The 23,356-nt window shown below is 41.4% G+C and overlaps 2 protein-coding genes across 2 annotated transcripts; one reads left to right on the top strand and one right to left on the bottom strand.

The window, feature by feature from the left end:
• Positions 1 to 318: 318 nt before the first annotated feature.
• On the top strand, positions 319 to 14,891 carry insyn2ab (inhibitory synaptic factor 2Ab). The gene is made up of 3 exons (XM_084562506.1): positions 319 to 3,422; positions 7,183 to 7,254; positions 14,660 to 14,891. Exons 1-3 carry the CDS (start codon positions 2,257 to 2,259, stop codon positions 14,841 to 14,843), a joined length of 1,422 nt encoding a protein of 473 aa, XP_084418632.1. The 5' UTR covers positions 319 to 2,256; the 3' UTR covers positions 14,844 to 14,891.
• Positions 14,892 to 18,068: 3,177 nt separating this feature from the next.
• LOC311500027 (indoleamine 2,3-dioxygenase 2-like) lies at positions 18,069 to 22,876 on the bottom strand (the record flags this gene model as incomplete). The annotated part of the gene is made up of 10 exons (XM_084561205.1): positions 18,069 to 19,347; positions 19,507 to 19,655; positions 19,811 to 19,862; positions 19,972 to 20,089; positions 20,224 to 20,323; positions 20,441 to 20,455; positions 20,586 to 20,704; positions 21,719 to 21,838; positions 21,947 to 22,042; positions 22,787 to 22,876. 10 exons carry the CDS (start codon positions 22,874 to 22,876, stop codon positions 18,971 to 18,973), a joined length of 1,236 nt encoding a protein of 411 aa, XP_084417331.1. The 3' UTR covers positions 18,069 to 18,970.
• Between the last annotated feature and the right edge of the window lie 480 nt (positions 22,877 to 23,356).

Here is a 23,356-nt window from a genome sequence, read left to right as displayed (position 1 = left end):
TTTTCTCATTTGATTGTGTTGATCTTATTTTCAAAATATAGTGACTATAAATACACAGCAGTTATTATGATTATGACATTAACAATAGAAATAAAGCGATGCTATCGGAAAATATGTAAAAACAGTAATGCAGATATTTCATTGTAATATCTGGTAACCATAAATCAAACAAATTATGAATTATGTGACAAATGTTGATGATTGGTGCAGATGAAATGCATCTTATAAATAAATTAAACACATTGATCATAGCTTTGCGGCGCAAGAAGTTATAACAGTTTTGAAGACGTGCAATTAATTTTCTGAACATAAACAAATTGTACTTTGGTTTTTTGTCATTTAAATATTGTATGTATTGTTCAAGAAGCCTTTTGTAAATTTATCTAATCACTTCTTAGCACTGATCTGGGATTTTCTTCTTGAACTATACTTTTCAAACTGTTTGCAGCCCTCAATGTCCGGTCGTAGCAAACTGTAATTTGTAGGCATTTAAAGTTTAAGGTCAGCTCACTCGGCCAGCTGACATGGAACAGATTTATGATGTGACCACAGAGCATGTAGAGTTTACATTTGGTGTCTAGGCTCTGACCTCGTCACGCCACTCGGCACAGCAGAGATCAGGGAGGGATGATAATAAATTTCTCCTTGGGGATTTTAGATTCCAGCTTACAGGTGGATACAGGTGGAATAGTCCAGCACCAGCTATTTTGTAGAGTCTAGTAGTGTGAGGTGAGGTGGCCACAGCTGCTGTGTGGCCATTTCCACTGCTAGAGACCCCAAACCACAAGGGGAATATATTATATAGTCAACACTTTTAGCTAGCAGGCTAAGTACCAACCACCAAATGGACATTTTTTCATATTACACCTCCAGCCATTATCTAGAAAACACCATTACACAATCTAAACACAGCAGCTCATGAAGATATATCTTATGAAAAGTTCTATAGCATTGATAAGGCGGTGCGTGGACATACAGTACAGCTGGCAATATGTGTGTTGCTCAGTTTATGGGAGCAGAGCAAAGAACAGCAGTTTAGATGTAATTGCGATATAAAGAACAGTAAAGCAAGGTGCCACATAAGCCCTTTTATTTGAGTTGGAGTGTTTGCCTAATGTGTTTCAGAATATGATCCGTGTTGACAAAATGTGCATTTTATGCACGACAATAGTGAGCTCCTCAAGTGAATGTTAAATCACTAAAAATGAATGTACACTATTACTCATTTCGAGGGGCCAAAGTTTGCAGGGATCCAATAGGAAATCCCCAAAAATTACATCAGCCAAGGGGGAAATAAGACACAAAGCAAACTGTGCTCAAAGCACCCATAATACCGGAACATGAGTATTGCTATTTCAGCTCTTCATAAATCAGTAACATAAACGTGCCACAATGCATTTGTGAAGAAAAAGACGAAAATAACTCAAAGGTATCATTCACATCTGCATCTACGGAGATGCAATAACTGCCAACAGCCTTGGTAATCCTATAAGGTAATGATAGTGTCAAGCACGCAAACATCTCTGAAACACGGCGGCGGTACTTACATTATGTACAAGTTAGCCTAGATCAGATAAGTGGTCTGTCATGTCGACAGTGACAACACCTCAGGTGAATGGAGAAGGTGTGTATTTGAAGCTGAGAAACGATGTAAAGACAAGTCAATGAACAGAGAATCTGAATGATGACAGCAGCAGCGGCGAGGAGAGCAGCATGTACATGAACATTTCCATTACCATTTCAAAAAGTTCTCTCGAAGCAAATCATGAAATAGTTGGCAGGACAGTTTGTTTATGAAATGTTGCTGTACATAAGTAGTGGCTGCAGGTGTATTTGGTGTTAGCTGCAACGCTAACAGAAGTTCTTGGTTAGTATTTGGAAAATACTGGCTTGTGTTACTATTTTATACAACATTAAGGAGACAGATTGGAAGAACACGCTTCCAGGTCATCCTAATCAATAACAGATTAATCAGTTTATCTTATAGTTGAAATATGATGGCTTTTTGTCTTTGTTGTGTAGCTGTATCTGCTTTCTTGTTGGCATATGTTAACATTCTTTTCAATTTTTGGATCTCAGATTTGGATTTTTCATTTTAACGGAGGTTCATAATGTCTTACCAGAATGCAAAGTCATAGTCCCAGTAGGATAAAGAAACCAGACCATCTGCAGCTGGGTACTGCAGATCACATTCTTGTCTTCTTGGCAAAGAACACACAAACTAACTTGCTTTCTGTTTGACCTTTTTCAGGAAATATGGTGAGCAAAGAGGACACCAAATGTGTTGTTCTCTCAAATTCAGATGAGTCAGATTCAGAGACAGGCCCATCACACAGCCTCGAAGCGCAGTCTGGTCCAGAATCAGGCAAGCAGCAGGTGAAGAAAAGAAACAAGGCCTTACAAGTGCGCTTTAAGGATATCTGTGACGCTCAGAATGAGCATCGGGGAAGACGCTCCAGATCCATTTCCTGTAAAGTAACACACAGAAAGTACATGACCATGCCTGCGAGACGCTCTATCCCTAACGTGACCAAGAGTACTGGTGTCCAGACCTCTCCAGACCTCACTAAACGATACAAGACTTTCCCTTTTGAGAGGAAAAAGGGACACACATTTAAACACACTGCTTTGGTGGAAGATTACAAAGGACAAAACAATGGATTTCTGAGTGATATAAAGACCGGAGGAGAGGATGGACAACCTATTGGAGAGTCCTCTAAGTACAAGGGAAAGATTGTAGGGCAGACAAAAGCACTGCTTCACCACACTGATGACAGCAGTGATACAGAGGATTTGCTTTCTAGTGCCAACTGTGTGGATGGACCCTCATGTCCAGACTCCTCACATTTCTCGGAAGAGAGCCATCCAAGCAGCCCTCCATCCAAAAGTGAACCAGAATACCAGGTTTGTGGGACGAGGACCAAACACAAAGGATTACCCAAAGAAGACATGGAGTCTGGCACTTCGTCAAAACGCCAGCTGGCTGATTCTGAGTTTTCACAGGACAAGCCAAAGGGAACGGGCCCTGTTGCGTGGAACTCGTTGACACAGGTGGAGTCCTTAGGAAGCCCCTCCGTGAGCTGTAAACGGAAAAAGGGTACGCAGCTAAACGAACAGCAATCACAGACACTTCCCCACAGTGCCAAATGCTCTGCACAGTTACAAGGGCAGCGTCGGACAAGGCATGTATCAGCCTCTTCCAAACTCCAGCAAACAGTTGGAGGGGGTGAGGGCTTTCCTCCGGGACGCACAGGAGCCCCAGGCATGGGGAGCAGCCAGCAGATAATGCCGTTATCTGGAGACAAGGATATCAAAGCACAGCTGCAGGCTATGGAGAGTCTCATCAACTCAAGCCAGGAGACCATCAAGGTCCTTCTTGGAGTTATTCAGGAGCTTGAGAAAGGTGAAGCACAGAGAGAGGGGTGAGTAGAGTGAACCTTTCAGAGGACACCATTACATGTGTAACCAAACATACCGTATATCATATAGTCTCCTTGTAGGCACATGCATGCTATGAAGAAAAAAAGCTATGATAAAGGGTAATGAAACAATTTATTGTATGTTCATAGCATTGGCCGCCACATCTATTAGTCATGACTGTATTGTATTCACCAAAGAACTTGCAAACGTCTGGGAATAAGGCAACATCGGTATAACAGCTTGGAGTTCAACAGGAAACAAAATCCAAGCAGACATTTGTAAAGGTTATTTTAGCTGCTCTTCTTGGAGACGACTGCTTAAGTGAGAGAACCGGAAATATTGGCAACAGTCTCTTATCTCAGAGGGAAACTGCTTGCACACGCCTGCAGTTTGTCTTTGGTTTCTCTTCAAAATAGTAGATAAAAGTGTGTTTATAAGCTAGGGAAGTTTGTTTAAAACTTATATGATAATCTGACTGCTTGTTCCTTATCTTGTCCAACTTCAGTTGACCATAGCAACTCTATATCTAACTCACATTCAAATGCTAACAAAATCACAATGACAGTAATGATAATTTTCTAAAACAATTTGGACACAAAACAAACGAATAGAAAAGCAGTGCAAAATTAACTTTGGATACGGGGTTAGGTGTAATTTATGATTTTACAGTTGATCATCTGGAGATCATGTTTGGCTGCACCAAATTACACGGCCATCCATCCATCCATATTTAATTTGTTGACATATTTAAATCCAACCTCACCCTAGCATCTTAGATGAAGGGATCACCAAACCTGTAAATATAACAGCTTTGTATTACTGTATTTGCTCAACATTATGTTCCAAACTACAGTAGATTGTTTAGATATTTCACTGAACAAGTGAAATCACTGACTGTTGGTGGAGTATTAACAAGCCATGATGCTAGCATGGCTTAAAACTATATTGGTAGTATGCTAACCCTCGAGGTCTTATAAATAGACAGTATTATGCCTTTTTTATTATACTTCAGCAGTTATGTAAATTCATTACGGGTCATACATAATTATAGACATAGCATTACTGGAGAAAAAACATTAGAAAACTTCATAATATCCTCCAACCATGTCCACAGTCAGCCTCTTATTTCCGTGAAATTGTAAGAATCACGTATTCTATCTCTAAAACCCACAGCAATGCAAAGGAAATTGTATTTAAGTCTTATCCACATCCAGTGGAGAACAAGGCACCCTAGTGTGGCTCTGTGGAACTTGGTTTTAAAGGCCCAATTAGTGCAGCCTCATAACACTTTGCCTTTCATCTCCACGAAACTGTGCCCGCTGTAGTGCCTCCACTGTGTTGTGTTCCCGCATTGTGTTCCAGTGTTATTAGAGAAGCACATTTGCAGGACACAAAGCCTGCCTTCCATAGTATGTTCCCAAACACTCTTTCCATTTTTTTTTTGCACGGCTGGACAGTCAGATAGGCTTCTTTAATGCCAAACTTTGAGCTGAACTGAAAAGCAACTTAAAGCATCCATTTTTTGAAACCATAAATACAAGATGCTCACTCATATTTAATCCACACATGTTTTTAGTGCAAGGACTGACAAAGCCGTAAGAAGTGAGCTGCACACCCAGCAAAAGTCCAGGCAGCACAGTGTTTGTAGGAAGGAGTTATAGCTACATGGGTTATTCCCACCTCATTATTTACATTGGAAATAACATCATTACAAATCACTTTCACCCTCTGGGCCTCACGTCCGCATGGGTCAGTTACAAACATGAAAAAATATTTTCTGCAAAAGTACACTGGGAAGTCAAATGAATGCATTTTTTTTTCACAGTCTTTTTCACATATCCTTAATCTGGATACATTTCAATGAAAACCTGCAAAAAAGGAAGTACAAACGAGGTTTTTGTCGTCATATGTTTCACTTCTCATGTGGTTTTCCGCACTTCAGCTAAAGAGTGTCACTAACACATGATATTCAATAGATATGAAAGCTACACTGAATATATTTATATTGTTTTTTTCCTCAGCAACATTTTATGCATTACGTAAACCAATGAAATACCAGTTGAATATTAAGTGCTGTAGATGATAAAGGAAACACACATCATATCAAAAAGTCTTTTGCATGACCTCGTATTTTACAGTAACAACAGTAATAAGAATCAATAGCTTAATATTGTTTCTATGTGTAATGCAGTTCAACTTTAGCTCATACTGTACTGATGACCGTATACAGGTCCCTTCTCATGCTCATTCATTCAGCTAATGTCATTCGTACAATGCATTCACTTCTCTGCTTCTGCATGTGTTTATCGTACATACAAGTGAACATAAGACAGCATGCAGTGCATTGCACATAGAGTGCTACTTGAGAACAGCGTGGCCCGACCTTAATGTTGCTTCTGTTCACCCGCTACGCAGTGCTCAGGCAGGCAGAGCAGCAGGCACGTAGGCAGGGGGTGTGGACAGTGAAACAGGAATGACGAGGGCAGGACATATCCCAGGACAGCTGACGTGGGCAAACAACACAGCAGTGAATCTGTGCCAACAAACAGCCGGCTTACAGAACGACTTTCAGAGGGTTTTTTTTCCCCCTGTGCAATACCTATGAAGTGATTCCCTGTGACATTCTGCACGTTAATACAGAGTCACTATATTGGGTCACGAGCATTTACCCTGAATCGGAAAAAAAAAAAAATTACGCACAGTGATTATAAATTTAGGTTAATGTGCCTTGATTATTACAGTGGGGCTCTTTAAATTACAAGGAAGTACATGAAAAGCGAGGCAGCGGCAGAGCACCATAGCAGACCCGTCTGTGCAGGGAGTTACAGCACTGTCCTTGCTCACAGCTGTTCAAAGAGACTTTATTTCAGAATAGGGCAGGATGAATGAACTTGTTGACCTTGAGCTCCCATCAGCATTTTCGATCCACACAGGCTGCTCTGTCTCCCCCAATGAGGTCACCTCTCATGTCATGGTGAGCAGTTGAGGTTCAACCTCTCTACATGTCATCCATCAGGGTGAAGGGCTACTGCGACAGCAAGCAATTACATGTGCGCCTCCAACACAGCCCCTCCCATCATCCACATACGACTGCAGTCTTCCATCGAATGCAGTGACATATAGCGTGAATAAAAAATGCACACCTGCACGGTTATAGTGTAGGAAAAGCGAACGCTGCCAATGTGAAAGCCAGAGTGCGTTGGACATACAAAAGCTCTTTAACGTGTGCAGATATAAACCTTATGTTCCCCCTGGCTTACAGCTGGTGCTTCGCAGTGGGCTTTCATAAAAATATAAAGGCAACAGACCCTAGGAGAAATATGCCTTAGCTATAAACAGAGCAGATCCAGACCTGATTGCTTTAAAAAAAAATCCTCCCATAGCAAGTTGAGCTGGATGAGAAATAAAAGAAGCAGATGTACAGCATTGTGCAGAATGTAAAGATACTGATTCTTCATTACGCATGAGTCATGGTGCATTTATTTCCTATTGCCTATACAGAAGGCCCTTCAAATTATGTCATGGTAAAGCAACATAATCCTGTTATGTAAAATCAGCAAGTCTGCATACTTGATTAACCAAATCTGGGAGAGCTGCAGCATCAGTTCCCCTGGTGCATTTTCCACTGCTAGCTTTGAACGATAGCAGGTGAAAACAAAGCTGAACAAATCCAGGTGATAGCTGATGCCCGGTGGTGCCAAAACATGAGGGTAAAGCCTGTCGCCAGAGACAACCTATATCTTTCGATCTCCCTTTCCACAGGCTCTCCTACCGAACAGGACAAGACACGGCGAACTGTGACACTTGTCGAAACAGCGCCTGCATCATTTACAGGTGGGCCGATTGCACTGTTTAATGCTGCAAGAAGTGCTGTTTTCTGTGTGATGAATTGATTCAGTGTGAAATGAATTATTGGTGCAATAATGTGTTTCTGTCCAGAAAATGTAAATGGACTCTATGGAGAGCGTTGCATTTACATTACATTATCTGACTGATGCGGGAAAGCTAAGGAATACTTAAAATGTTGAATATAATGAAGTCATTTGTGCGTAACAGCAAAGAGAGGAATCGTTACATAAGCATCAGGGATAAGGAAAGAGTAAGAGTGGAAATACTACCGTTGGATGTGGTGTTGGATGTGTTGGGTGTTGCACTATACCATGTTTTACTACAGCGGCTGACGAAATAAATGAGGCCTCCTGTATCATTTGCAGGGTTTTCTGAGGAATGTGGCCTCAGTGTGATGGAATATGCAATAACACACAGCAGTGGGAAGTAAGTTAGAAAAAGGAGGAAATGCTCTGACCTCATCGCGGAGCATGTGTCACGTCCCATAAAACATTTCAAATGCTGGGTTAACTCTATGCTCCTCAAAGTCCCAAATCACTATGGCACGGATTTCTTTCTTTTATTTTTAACAGACATTTTATTTTCGTCAAAACACACAGTGGCTGTTATAGCTGAAAACTGCAGGTGGAGAATCCCCTCAAGCTGTAACCTTATGTCATTTGTCAGTTCTGTCGGAAAGCTTTGAAAGCCAGACCCCCCTCCCCTGTTACCTTGTTCTCTGAAACAGGAAACACTGTTGTGATTACACATTAACATTCTGTTATATAGGAATATGAACGTCTGCTGCTGTAAGTAGATCAACTTTTCAGCTTCTGCTTTACGCTTCTTCCCTTTTTAGACAATGGGCTCCCACGTTGGACAGCCCAACTGTACAGCAGAAATAAACGTACAGAGGTGGATTTATACATTTCACACATTGACGTTGAATTAAAGTGTATACATAAAGTGTATGGTCACCTTAAGTGGCAGGTGGGTGCCACCACAGGTTGCTAGCTACACGCCTGGGCATCATGTGCCTCAGCTACTCGAGCTCCACCTCTTTTTCTGGAAGTAAGGCAGAGGGAATGGCCAGAGTCATCACTCTGAGTATTAGAGTTGTTGTTCTTTTAAGAACCTGGGTGATGTCCATCTTTACTCGATAGCACACACTAGCTTTTATGAAAAAGAAAAGAGAGATAAAGAGATAAAGAGAGATTTAAATATATATATATTGCATAAGGCTCAATGACTGCTCTTCACACTGGAAGTCCCTGAGCTGGACTGCACACTAATAAAGACCTACTGGACATGAACTGACCCAGATGACGTGCTACTGCCATTCCTTGAGAAGCAATTCTAAAAACCATGTCATGTTCTAACACTGTGCAGCAAAACAGGATCTTCTTTCTGATGTTGGGAGGTAGCGGCAAAAATAGAAACAGAATGCTTTCCTCCATCAATATCTCTCAGACACACACAAGAGGAGAACAGGGACAGAATGCTGCAGAGCGACAACCGCTCTCACTCCTCCACACCGGTGCAAAACAGAGCAGCTGGACAGTAGTCAATAAAACTGAAAAACAGATTCAATGCTCGACAGAATGAGCCCAAATCACCAGGGAAGAATCAGATTCAACAACTAAACACTAAAGCAAATGGTGGATCACTTCCTATGCAAGACCTGAAAACCTGACTCTACACTTTTTGCTAAAGCAAAACAAACAGATCTCAGCAACACCAAATTAATGGATCTAACTCTGATTCTCCAGGAATATTAACAGGTGGCAAAGTTCAAGTTTTAAAACCGCTGGTTTCCTGCTGATGTGAAGCAAGCGTTTTCTACCAAGACACTGGGGAAGACACTGTGCATGTGGAACTAAAATAAGTTTTTAAACAGATGGTCCTCGCCGAACTAGAACCAGGACGAAGCTGTTCACCTTTAACACCATGCACTCGTACGTCCAGCTGTTCATCCCTCTCCCAAAGCGCACTCGGCCAAGTTGGGTGCCAAGCAGAGAATGGCTTAGTTATCCCCAACACTTTGTTGCCCTCTACCTCTTTCTGCTGAACTCCAAAACCCCTTCTTAGTATCAAGCACTTTGCTGAGCTAAAAAATAGGAGAAGGCGAAGAGATCTGACACAGCTCTCGTCAAAGACATCTCCGTGAACCAGTAAACAACATCGGAATTTTATGGTATTTCTAAATATCATTGTGGCATTCAGGATAGTTGGGCCTCTTTAGCGCAGTTCTCAACTCATTACCTCACTCTCACCTTGGGGAGTTCAACATTTCTTGCAGCAATCGCCATGGTTCAGTCTAAATTTTCTTCATTAGGTAAGGTCAAAACATAGGCACTGGTTTGAACATTTCAGTTTGGTTTCATATTATCTCAATATTACATTCCTAGCACAGAGCCGGGGTGATTTTTTTTTTGTAATGTTGAAGCATGAACCATCAAGTATCATTTTATTACTCAATGAATTCAAAAATGCCAAGGTCGCCGTTTCTCTCACAGCACGGTAAAAGAGATGAAAAACACGTCCACACATATTTAAACACACTTGCGTCTCTCATTGTCATGCACTGTTCATGTGTTGTTGTTGTTTTTTTGAGGAATCATGGCAAAGCATGATTAATCTGCTTTGAACTGTTTTAGAGAACAAGGCCATGTTGCACCGCAAAGATTACACTGAATTGTAGACAAAGTGAACACGGTCTCACGTTCCAGTTAGAGAAGTAAGCCATCAAAACGTCTCCCACGGCGCCATGACAGAGAAACATTCACTGTAGGTCTTCTCTTGTGTTACAGCCAGAATCCTGCAGCGTGTGTGTGTATATGTGTCCATTTGTGTACATATTGATCAAATGGCCCTTTTGATTGATTTGTTTTCAGGGGTTTTGCCATTACTGTAAATTAGGTGTGGCTTTCAATATTGAGTGAATTAAATGGAAAGGATATTAAATTATATTTGAAAGAATGTAAATAAATGTCCAGGTGAGACTGTGACAGGTACTGTGTGATTTTTAAGTGACCTGTTAATTACTCAAGATAAATAGTGTCCATTTGGGTTTCATCGAGCTGAGGAGCCCATTTTATTGATGCAACAGCAATGTGTTTTAGGCGAGATCCAAACTGCGCAGAGGCGCAATCCAAAGCTGAGTTTCTCCGTTTCATTTCACTGATCTGAGTATCTTGATAAGACAACATGTGCCAATTCCGTAAGTCAGTGAGGCGACTTGGCTTGATACTAATAAAGGGGAATATTATCGTTTCATCTGTGCTGTGTATCATTAAATAGTTGTTTATTTCAGTTCATCCAAATGCTTTTTAACAGTCATTGAAGGGAGCAGAGCTGTAGTTGGCAAGCAGGGTAGTAATCTATCACGGTCCTATCTATCCCTGCCAAAGCAATTGTCATAAATATCTTAAATGCTGCAAATAGTGCTGTTTAGTATTCTCCAGCAAAACCCAGCAGCACAAATTTCCGAGACTGAATGTGTGCATTCTTGGAGAAAAAGAAGAATAAAATGTATTTATTGTTTATCTTAGCACTTTATTTCACATGTGGTTTTCACCTAATGCAACCTCATTACTCGAACTGCAGTATGAGTCTATCACCAGGATCCTTGTTATTATATTCCCTTAATCCAGAGAGTTATACTGCTGATGGGGCAGCTGTAATCATCTTGCTGGACAAACCACTGCATGTGGCATCTTGATAAGAAGGCCTGAGTACAGTGAGGCAAATTAAAACCAGCCAATATGAGCAAGTTGGGACCAATTACCCAAAGTTAGACAGCAACTGCACGTTACAATTGCGGCCGAGATCATCAGCCCCGAGATATAGTGCTCAATTTCACAGTGGTCCAGCATGTCCAGAATGCCCGATAAATTCAGGACTCTAGCAGCTGCTGAGCTTAGGTAGTCAATCTATGGGTTTTATCCGGGCTTCAGCTCTCCTGTCACAGTCTCCACCCACTGCTGGTATACTGCAGCATGCATCTCTGCAACAAAAAGGGCATGCATAAAGGCTGATTCTACAGACAACGAACTATAGGAGAAACAGTCATAATATTGTATTGCAAGGGTAAGAGTGTTGCTGAGAGTAGCTGAACCCATGCAAAAAAAATATCTCCTCCCACTTTCACTGGTACATTCCATGCAATACAAATAACACCATGATGAAATGCTTTAGCACAAAGCTATATATGCTATATATGTTGGTAGATGACATTAGCTTGTAACAGATGGTATTCCAGTCAGTTGAGTTGCTCACGAATGTCTTCCAGACAGGACTAGGCTACTGCAGAATTTTTATTTAGGCGGCTGTGGCTCAGTGGGTAGTCCATGTCCATGCACCAGATCATTAGCTAGTTTATGATCCGCAGAACACAAGCCACATGCCGAAGTGTACATGAGCAAGACACTGGACCCCGAGGTGCTCCCAGCGCATGGCACTGGTGTGGTGAATGTGTGTGTGCTGGGTAAATGTGACATTGTGACTGTGCCCCTGGTGTCAGCAACACCTTGTTTTTCTCCTTTCTTTGCTTTTATTGGTGCTTGACTAACCAGCTTGGAGCTGCATTGGTGCCACACGCAATATCGCAGATGAAATTCAAAAATATCCAAAATAACTCAACACAACTCAAAGCTGTGGACTCCTCTTTCTGCATTGTATGTTTTCTTTATGCCCTATTTATCTGCTTGCGTTGTGCAAATGAGATTGACAAGTACATCAATTGCAAATTATATGAGGCCTACCGCAGAGTCCACCAAGACTACAGCAGGAAGCCCGTACATGAAAAGCATGCTCAGATCAAAGCATTAACGGCTTCTGTTCTGATTATACTGTATTGACTAACACCCAGCATTTGAATCAAAGTATACAATGAAGTGGCTCCAATTTGGAACAAACAATGACTTTGAAAAACAGTTAAGTTCAGGGAATGGCAATGGCAGCGCATTATGATGAGATGCAAGGAGCTAATTAGCACTTGTGTCCCATGCTGAGATGGTGGGACTGTGGTGGTTTTGTTGAACAATTGTCAAGATTGCATATTCTGTTCTGTCCTCATTAATGAGATTGGGTTTTTCTCTATGCATCTGAGAGGCAGAAAGCAGTGAGGCAGACAACGGCAGGGGTTTTATATCGGATGTACATGACAGGAGAAGAATTTCTGCATGTCATTTACATAACCTGTGGGGAAGTTTGTGCTTCAACTGTTGCCTGTCTGCGGAGGGAAATGACTGCCATTCTCGTATGATTTAATCCGTGACGCCGCATCATGTAGTTCTGACGATGCAGGGCTGTACTGGGACTGAACCACTCATTTTGTCAAGTGGAGAGTTTGAACTGTGAATGGCCGAAGGGGAAATCACAGGAGAGGAAATGACTTAACGCTGAGCGGTGCCAGTAGCACAAAGAACAGAAAATAGTATCGAGCAGGTATACACTGCTGAATGAATAGTGTGCCATGCTAAAAAGACAACTCATGGCAGCAATATCCCTCCCAGGAGCAACAATCATTGAATGGTGCTCAGCACACCACGACCGCAGACACACACTCGGCTCGCCACTGATCACAGCAACAGCTACTCACACTGCATAGCTAAAGAGATGATTAATCTGCTTTGCTGAATGCCCTAGAAAAGCCTCCCTCTCTCCAGCCGCTTCAATCTGTTTTTGTACAGAGATGATCTTAGATATAGGGCTTTTGTTTGCTCAAGCACCTGCTCCCCAGTGCCACCCATGCTGTATAGTGCTGCCTCTGGCTTCCCATCGAGGCATTTGTCCACAGCGCACAGTAATTGCACTGATCTGGCAAGTGATTAATTGCTTAATAATTGCTGAGGCTACTCCGCGTTGCACTGTTACTGTTACTGCCATGATTCTGCTTCTGCTCTCTGTTAAGACATTTAAACACCAGTCGTAAAAGACACAAAGTAAAACAAAAGATACAAACAGAGATAAAAGCAGCTGGAAATGGAACAATGGATAATATAAATAAGAGATGTGCATTGCACACTGCAAGAAGTAGCAGCACTTCTGCCAAGATAAAGGTATAGCTCTATTAATTGTCAGGGATCTGGTATCCGGAAGACCTCTTAGATTTTCCTTGAACAACCTTTTTTCATAATAATAATGTTGAGGTCTAAGCTGACACAAACTTGTTCATTTTTGACAATCTTTTCATTTAATCTAACATATTGATTTGTTGAAGTCCCAGTGTGCCAAACAACTACCCAGCCTTCCATCCACTCTCTCTCCTGAAGCCTTTAATAGAGCTCTGTTCCAAACTGACACTTATCTTAAGGGTGAGGACAGTTCCCAGGATTCATTATGTCACATTTAGTAGAGCATATCCTTTAGCGAACTAATTACACTGCCCATCAAAGTGGTTACCCTATCAGGCCAAGCTTTGTACCCTATTTCTCTGCCTACAGACAAGAAGAGGACTCCATGTTTGACCTTGACTTATCAGATGTCATGCGTTTTGGCAGCTCTAGTTCTCCCTTCTGTCTTTAATCCTCTACACTTTGAATAACAGGACTGGGCTTTGTAATTCGTAGTGTACATTGTCTTTATTAAAGGCTTAAGTACTGCTGGCCAAAATGCCCCAAACCAAACAGCGACGGAATACTTGATTATCAGGTAAGGTTTGTTGAGGAGTGTCACTTTGATTCATTCTCATTTATTTCCACCAAGATGCGTTCCAAATTTATTGCATTCCCTGACAATAAAGACATTAACAGAGGCCTACAAATCAATAGCAGTAAAGTGAAAGGAGATGGTGTATAATGGTGCATTTATCCCTTGCTTGAATACAGGCAGTTAATCAGGGCCTGCTTGGCCTCTCTATGGTTTCATTTGGATGGGATTAAGCCCCACATTTCTCTCAGGCCTGAGAGATTTAATCGGAGAGAGAGTTCAACTACGGTGCCGGAACCAAATCAGACGATGACCGGCCTGGGATTACACTCGCGAACGTGGAAGTCTGATGTCAGGAGCAACCCACATTCTGGCTGTTTTTTAATACAAGAATAATCTATGCAAGAGAAGCCCTTTGACTGCATGTATTCAAAAAAATAAAAAAAAATGCAGAGAGGATGCAAAGGAACTCTATTACTTGGAGGAGTCTCTGAAATATGGATATGTGCCGCAACTAATATGTGCTGCCAGGGTGTCTGTCAGTGCATTTGAAGCATTTGCCTTCCTCCCAGCTTCCATCTGGACAACAGTGGATTACTAAGATAAAAAATAAGTCAAAAGACTGAGTCATAAATGTTATAGCGGCCCAACACTCAAATCACAAACTTTTAGATTAATGGTCCTGATCTTGCAGTGAGTTAAAATGTGAACTGAATAATGTAAATATTCTAAAACTCTTTTTTTTTTGTCTACGTTACAGTGTAGAGCTGGACTTTAAGCAGCAGGAGGACAAGCTACAGTCCCTGATGAAGAGACTTTGCCCCCTTGACAGCCAACAATGCCCTGCTCTGCCTTACTCCAACGAAGTGTTCACGTCCACCCCTAAACGCAAGTCCAAGACAGAGTCCAAAAAGCACGCTCGTTGGAAACTCTGGTTCCTCTGAATAATACATGAAGTCTTCGGAAAACGGCCTTTTTTTTATTGGGCTTGTTAATACCCCCGTTACGCTGAAACCGGGTGAAGGAATATTCAGTTGGGGTGATCAGCCCGTGAGAATGGATGATGACGGACAGTGATTTAAGGTTCTGAGATGAGACTGCACACGAGGACAGCTGGGGAACAGCAGAAACAAAACAAAACAAACAAACAAAAAAACATTTTTAAATTCAGTCTAACCTTTTTCTGGTATGTTTGCTGGAGAGGATCGACACACCTGCAAAATCTAGGTGAGCTTTGACACACATTTTTGTACATACATTTTATAAGCTGTGTAAAGATGAATGTTATTCGTGTACTGGCTAAACGCACCTATCACTTTATGGCTCAGTCTATTTTTTTTTTTTTTTATGTTGCATCTTCCAGTGAAAGCAATGCACTTTTGGTCTTTTCCCCTTAGAGCATATTGCTTGGCAACAAGAGGAGGCGCCATGCGGAGGGTCTTTAATGAGTGAAGCTATAATCTTTCAATGGACATCAGCCCCACCTCCAGTAAAGCACAAACATTTAAGTATTGAGAGGAACATGTGTAAAAGACTGAATCACAGTACTGTACGAGACAGTATGTCAGCGCTGTTCTTATAACTTTCCTGTCCTCTTCCTCCTTATCTGTTACCATCCTGCTCAATTTGTCTGTCTGACTCAACGTCTGCCTGCCTTTGCTAATAACCCGTCTCCTCCCTCTCTTTCTCTCTTTGTGGCTCCGTCCTTTTATCTCTTTTTTGCCCTTCTTCCTCTTTATTTAGCTCACCGCGCAACCAACTAGCCAGCCAACTTTGCCTCAGTCATCCTGCCGTTTCCTGTTCCCGAACTGACACGTAATGTTCAGAATGTATATTTTAGATAATCTGCATCTTTTTAGCGAAGTACTGTGAAATTAAATTTTACAACTTGCACGTCTGGGCCCCTCATCGTGAAGCAGGTGCAACTGTTAAAAATACAGCGCAAGTATTCTGGGTTAGGTCGGATTTTTAACAACATATAAAATGTTTTGATTAAGGCAGAGTATTTTCTATGATACACAGTGTTTGGTTTTTATTTGGTTTTCAACTTCCGACAAAATAGTAAAGGCTTTTTTAACATGTCTCCTGGCTCCAGTAAGAGTTTGCCTTGCCTCTCAGTCCCACAGCGTGTCGCAGCAAAGCATTTATGCGAAATCTTTTTCCTGTCCAGTTATGTAACACTCAAAATATTTTGGAATATTGATCTTTCTTGCCATTTGACTGCAAATTTCATTTAGCAAACAGAGCTACTTTTTTTTTTTTTCTGCAAAAATCAAAACAGAACAGCAAACACGTGTCTACCAGCCCACACAAACAACTGTGCACTGAACTTGCAGCAAGAGCAGAAGGGCTATACACAGTGCTAAAGGACTTCGGTAGCAGCATCACAGCAGAAGAGACTTGTAGCCACCAGCTTTGGTCGAGAACAAAAAAAAAAAAAAAACACACACAGAGGATGTAGCAATGATCCTGATCTTGCACGCTGTTACAAAGCAGGTATTTACTGAATTCTTAAAGTACTTTTATAACAGCTGCTCTCATGTAGATTATGGTACTGTTAAAATGTACAAGAAATGTCAGGAAGACACATACAGGCCTCCCATCGTTAGATCACGCAGTAGATTACATTATTCAGGTCACCAATCTCCATGCAAAGATCTGTACCCTGAGAAAGTGCAATTTAGTGATTATGTGCAATATTATGCATTTTTCTACTGTTTCTACATCACAATTAAAACATTTTCAATTGAAGGTGACTTGGTGTGCTCCTATGTCTGCTGAGTGCTAGAGGCAAACGAACCGACAAGTGGGGGGGAGGTATTTTGGAAGCTCCTGCTGAGAGAATTGGAAGCCACTGAAGTAAAAATCATTTTCCAGTGTCTGGTGACCCATGGTTGGAGCACATCCGTGGCTCCAATTGGCATGTAATACTCCTGAGTCATCAGTAGAAATGAGTAAGAACTGTGTTTGGTCATAAGAAAAAAACAAGGGTAACTTTGGGTAAGTTAACTTTGAATTCCAATTTCGGTGAAAAACATACAATCACTGAGCTTAATGATTCTGTCATGTGCTCCAGTATCACCAGACAGAAGAAGAAAAAGATTTAACTGTTGACAAAATTGATCCTTATGTGAATTCTCTTTTATTTTTGTGGCCACTTTCAGCCTCAACTAGTTTAAATATTGGCCTGGTTTTCACATGACAGTGACAGCTGAACCTCAAGTGAATTGTAGTACTTTATAAATTCCACCATGCCAAAAAGAGAGACACAAATTATTGTCATTACTACATACTATATGATAAGAAAAGAGAAAAAAAATGTAATGGAGAAAAACATTAAATCAAAACTCTATGAGGAGGCAGACAACTACACCAAAGCTAGGTGTAGTTGCAGCCAGGGCTGCTTTCACCAATGTCAAACAGTCCACATATTTAGCCCTTTGTGCTTTAGAGAAGCAGAGTTGGAGCATGACGAGACCTCAGCAGCCGTGCGGTTGAGCTCCTTCTACTCTCTCCTAATGTGATTAGCCTTCAGTAGCAAGAAGAGACACAACCTTCGACTCAGGCCCTGGACGAGGGGGGTTCCAGTCCATCAAACTGAGTGACCTGATCCCGCGCTCATCCCTCTCCCCCATCATCCCTGTTGCGTCTGTCTCTTTCATTCTCCTCAGTTGATTGCTTTCACTTTCATTTCATAAAAAAAAGAAAAGCTCTCTATCAATTGATAGGTATAGAATTTCTATCCTATTTTTCTTCATGGCCCTTCATTCTCCATACATGTATTTCTATTCCTTTTGGTCTTTATTTGTCACCGTTATATACATACATTAAGCAAATTATAACAGATCAATGACAACACGATGGGCCATTGTTAAAGCAGCCGAGACAATGTTAAATTAAATCAATCAAATAATATATGAAAAAAAGAATTAAAGGTTGACAGATACATTTGAGTTTTGCTAATTACACATTTACTCCATAAGCAGACCCTGAATAAATTAAATGCAACACTGCATCTCAGAGCATCTCTGAAGCATGGTCATATCACATAATTTAATATATAAAGTGCAGTTTAATTAGTAACATTAAAAAATGACATTTACGCTCTTGTTTTCTAAGTATATCATCATTTTGGCTTGACAATGAATAATTCTATCTTTATCATGTATAACTGATTGATATTTTTTCTCTCCTGGTACAAGTTGACCTGCAAATTAGTAAGCAGTAGTTACTAAGAGTAAAGTCTCCTGCAAGAGTTCCTCTCCTCACCTTTTCAGGTACCCACAGTATCACTTGGCCATTCACAACCTTTAAGCACATTAACCGAAGTGTTATTGTTGCATGAAAATGAAACAGCACCCTCTTAAATGATATATTAGTCAGTTATTTTCACATTTGATTCAAATACCTCAAACAACAGTCACTGTCATTACATTACATGGCTTCACTAGCACTTAGGACAACAATGTATTGCACTGGCAGAGGAGCTGAACTGACTTGCTACTACACAGTTTGGAAAAAAATGGCTTTAATAAGAATAACTCTTGCCTCACATGTGTGGCATAAGTGTTCAAAGTGCATTTCCATTATTCACTGATCTAGCGTGACTTTCCTTTGAGGTTAATGTGAGCCATTTGGCACAAAAATGCTCTGCACAGTGCTGGCACCAAATTGCAAAAGAGAAAATGCTGATGTTAACGTTATATTCCCAAACAACCATGGACATGCCCTTCACATGATGGACATAAGAAGAGAAAGCAGTATGATTCCTCATTCCAGTAACAGTCAGGAAGTAACTGATGTTTGACAGTGAATGGGCTGCTGAGCACGTTCACATACAGGCAACAGCAGCAGCAATACACTTGCCGGGTAGCGTTGAAGTGGGACCCCTTACGAGAGGTTTATGACACGGATGTCATTGCAAATTGTCCGTTGGTAGTTTAAGACTGGGGGTCACTGCGGCAGGCCCATTTGCTAAAGAGTAATTGCCTGTGGTCCCATGCATATCTAAAATATTACAACCGCTCATCCATGTGTGAAGTAGATTGGCTGAAGCCCCACACATCAAACATTAAATGTCAGTTTCTCTTAATGCCGAGGGTCTGTCTAAGATTAGAGCTTTCTGGGTAGTGTTACGAACACTCTTGAGGAAGACCATGAGGTTGGATCCACCAGTCCCAGTGGCGTTCAGCGCAGTGCACACACCTCTGAGAGGGCAGCCCATGGACCTGGCTTGGTTACCAGGCACAATGACATACTTGGCCACAGTATTGAGGTGATAGCTCCGTAAATCCACCAAAGCAGAGACACAGCAGTTGTAGACTTGGCAGAGGTCAGAGCTGGAGCAGGACAAGATGAAATCTCGCAGAGGTGGACACACAGAGAGAGCTTCTATCAGTTGACGGTGGGCAGGAGGCATGTAATCCCTCATGCGTGTCAGGAAGGCTTCTAGATAGGGAGAATCGATGAAGAGAACAGAAAACAGACTTTAAAAAGACTTTTCTGGAAATATATTCTGTCAGGCAATCAAAAGACTGCCAAAAGCAACATGTTTCATTCATGAGAAGTGTCTGTGGGGGTCAAAGTTCGAATTAAGTGCATCTTCACCTGTCTCACCCTCGTGCTGGATGGACAGCAAAGCGTCAAAGCACTGAATGGCTGAACTCTGGGCTGCACTTCCACCTGATAGCAAAACTGGCTCGTTGCTCACACCTTCATACAACAGGCCCCTTGGGAGCATAGGGTTGTCTCTCCACCTACAACAATACAAGCAAGAGCTATTGATCCTCCTTTTTCACAGATCCACATGTGATTAGAAGCATGTGGTACCACTTTGCATGTTATACAATAAAATATACAGTGTCTTCGGTACAACTTTAGCAAGATATTGTAACGGCCCTAAAAAACTTACCCTGAGACAAAAATTCTCAATGTTCCATGAAATGCAGTTGGCTCCACATGATCTGGAAAGAGCACACAGTCAGTTGTTCTAATTACCTTAAATTTCCCTGCCTTCATAAAAGGCACAGCATGTAAATTGATTAAACTGAACCAGCTTTGATTCAAACTCACTGTGCATGAGTTTGAAAGTTTCCTTCATTTTCTTCAAGGACTGAGTTATTTTGATGAGACCTTTCTTTACGCCGATGAGGTCAGAGATTTTCATAGCCCGCATCACCTCCAGGGCGCCCTGGTTAAAGTTGAAAAGTTTAAATTCCAGCAGTAACTTAGAGGAGACAAGGACACTGACAGTATGTGCATGGATGCAAAAAACAGGAAGGATGAGGTTCGGAAAGAGAATGACTAACAGTGGCCATTACTGACCGTTATTCCTGGACTGGCAGCCATCTCAACCAGCAGTGACACAATGAAAAATCCCCTGCAACTCTCACCACCAGGGAAGGAAAATATCAAATCCAAGTTTCTGTTTTTTAATAAAAAGGAAGTTTTGATAATATATGAACAAGATGTCATGTGAGTACGGCAGCACAAAAGGCATGTGAAGGTGACAAAGTGAATGACTCATTTTCCGTCTTCTTACCCAATTTCCATATCCCTAAAATGAAAATGAAAAAAAAAAAAAAGAGCAAGTGAATAACCAAACTACTTTATTCTAATGTTACTGTTATAATAAAAGAAGCTTTCTGGGTGGCTGTGGATATTACTCGATATTAAACATTACTCACCCTGTGGGATCCCTTAGCTTCCAGTTGGCTAAAACTGAATCTGCATAGGTCAGGATGGGTGGAAGGCCGAGCCTTCGAGATACCAGCCAAAAAGGCCGTGCCAGGGCTTTTGGGAGAATCTGTCAAACAACCATAACAGTAAAGATTCAGTTTAGCAGTGATGGCTTTCTCGGATTTGTAACAGTGGTTTGTAACCACACCGTTTCTGGCAATGACTTCATGTTGAATTGTCTACCACTTCCACTTGGTCTGAAAAATCTTTGAAATACCAAAGAATTTAATCTGCAGATAGTGATTCCCTTGACTTTTCCTGTGAGTTATTTCTAGATCGACACGGCTTGGTCCAAAATTTAGTACTGACATTCGTGGTTCCCTGACGATGTATCCCAATGTCTTTAGGGATCCCTTGACTTTGCCTGAAGTTCCACCTATTAGACAGACTGCCATAAAATTACTTTTAAGAGTTTATCCTCTTCAGGATAAATTGTTTCCTTTGATTATCCTCCTGACTTTTTATCATGAACATTAGCTTAAGGCAGTCTTGTTGGCAACATGTGTGACGTAAACTAGTAGGTTTGTGTTAAGGGAAGTAGTCCCCCACTAGAGTCTGCAAGTACTAACAGCATAAAAACACCACTGCTGGGTCATGTTTTACATGCTAAACATTGGCTACACGGTTTGGACTTGTGTTTTAGAAGCAAGTCAGATGTAGAGTGCTATGTTCCCTGTTCTGAGACGCAAAAAGAGGCCCAGTCCACATAAAGTTATGACTGTCTCACTTTCCTTTTTGAACCTCCTTCACTGGGGTGGATGTTGCATCACACCAGGCTATAGAAAATAAAGCTTACTGAAAAAAACAGAGGTTTCCCTACCATGGTACAGAGCTGTGGATCTGGGACAGTAACATTTGCTCACATCTGCAAAGCTATGTGACCATTAACTTGTGTGTAAAATCTGCATATGTAAACCAGCTGGACTAAGATGAACATGGTAAACAATGTACCTTCAGCAATTCCGTGCCTAAGTACAACCTGCCAGTAGATACATGGATGTCATATGTCATGTCACTTTGCCAGGGCGCCATTTACTGAAATACATCATTTTAACTGCCTCTTATTCAATTGGGGTTTTACCTGAGCAGGTGCATGTTGTCCCTCCTGCCATACGTATCCCATGCTGATGAATCCCAGCGCTAAGTGAGCCAGCCTAAGCTCCCGGTGGTTACTCAAGAGGTGGGGGCTCAAGACCGGCATCTTAATGTTGATCAGAATATTTTATTTTAATGCAGCGTGTCCACACTTAAGTGTACGGATTCCACATTCTGTGCGGCTTTGCTTTAGGACGGCTTGACCCACTCTTACCTTATGAACCAGATCCCTTAGCTTTCGTGTCTCTATGAGATGCGTGAGGTTATTTGCCAGGTCCAGCCACACCTGATAATAGTCTGGAAGGTGAGTCTAGGAGATAATAAGTATAAAATGACTTGCTCATTGATTTTTGATGTGTAAGGATTTTCATGTAGAGTGTAATCAGTAACATCATCAGCCCGTGTTCGCCACGGTGCCCGACCTGCGTGTCAGAGAATGACTAGTGCTATCAATCAGAGACAGAAAGTGATTTAAAAGAGGATGCTGTGAAAAGACAACAAGAAAAACAAACAAAAAATCAGCCGAGCAGAAAACTGAGGATTTCCCAGGAGGGGAATTATTCTGTAAACAGGACAGGAGGCTGTGCTTAAATACACCAATCCTGACATTTCAATCAGTCAAAATTAGAGCTGTATGTAATAAATAATTTCTATGAAGTGACTCCTGAGAGTTAGCCACAGATAAGGAGTAATGATTTGGCATTTTGAGTCTAACAAAGTCTTTATGTCAGACAGTGGGCAGGCCCAGTCATGTCGGGGGCTCAATAGAAGCTGAAGAGGCAGGCGTTCACCAGATCAATAACCATCTCTGACCCTTACTCAAAAACAAACACAATTATCTGTAACAGCCCAGTAGGACTATGTATGCCGCTGACCAAAACACTAAAATGAAGTCAACAGATGAAATAGAGAAAATAGCCCTCAAGGGTAAACAAAAGAAAACTGTACAGTATGTACAGTAGTATTGTTGCTAACTCGTGTAGCCTTGTTTCAGCTTGAATCAGCTTTGACTGATGGCAAAAGATACATGAGAAAAGAAGACGATGAAACTTACCAGTGGCTCTTCAAGGAGAAATCCGAGCTCTTCAGAAATATCAAATGCATCAAAGTCAGCCTGCAGTGTTTCTCTGCTGTTAGTCTCCATGTGCTCCACTGCAGTAGTTGAGCTTTGAGAGGAAAGGCTGCTCAGTGCGCCAGATATCTGATGTTGAACTTGCTCCGAGACTGCTTTCACTATCTTTGTCACATCCCTTTTTATTGAACACTCTCAAACGCGAAGAGCCAATCAGGTTCCTTGTACGGTCATGGCAGGAGTTCACAGAGCGAAGCTGAAACTCCCTGTTTGATAGGTGAAAAATATCTTCCTCTTTTTTTTCTTTTGTTTTGTTTTATTGCCGCTGATAGCAGAATGAAAACAAAAGTGGCTGATAAAGAGGAGAAATTCATTACAGGAAATTATTGTGCGCATTCTCCTAAATCTCTCCAATGATTATGTGACTCAACTTTTGCTAAAGTGATGATTATCTGTGAGCTGGTTATTGAGATGAACACCAAAAGATTTACTAATACACACGGCTATTGTCAGTTACAATCACAACAGCATGTGATCGACGATTAGAAGAAC

Source organism: Chelon labrosus (assembly GCF_963514085.1).
Source record: "Chelon labrosus genome assembly, chromosome: 15".
Taxonomy (NCBI): Eukaryota; Metazoa; Chordata; class Actinopteri; order Mugiliformes; family Mugilidae; genus Chelon; species Chelon labrosus.
The sequence above is the reverse complement of the archived record's forward strand: the minus strand, read 5'-3'. Positions and strand labels throughout refer to the sequence as shown.

Bases quoted from the DNA above. Each gene is read 5' to 3' on its own strand.
- insyn2ab (XM_084562506.1), top strand. From the start codon at position 2,257: ATGGTGAGCAAAGAGGACACCAAATGTGTTGTTCTCTCAAATTCAGAT. The intron at 3,423-7,182 runs GTGAGTAGAGTG...CCCTTTCCACAG, and splicing joins GGTGAAGCACAGAGAGAGGG to GCTCTCCTACCGAACAGGAC. The intron at 7,255-14,659 runs GTGGGCCGATTG...TCTACGTTACAG, and splicing joins AGCGCCTGCATCATTTACAG to TGTAGAGCTGGACTTTAAGC.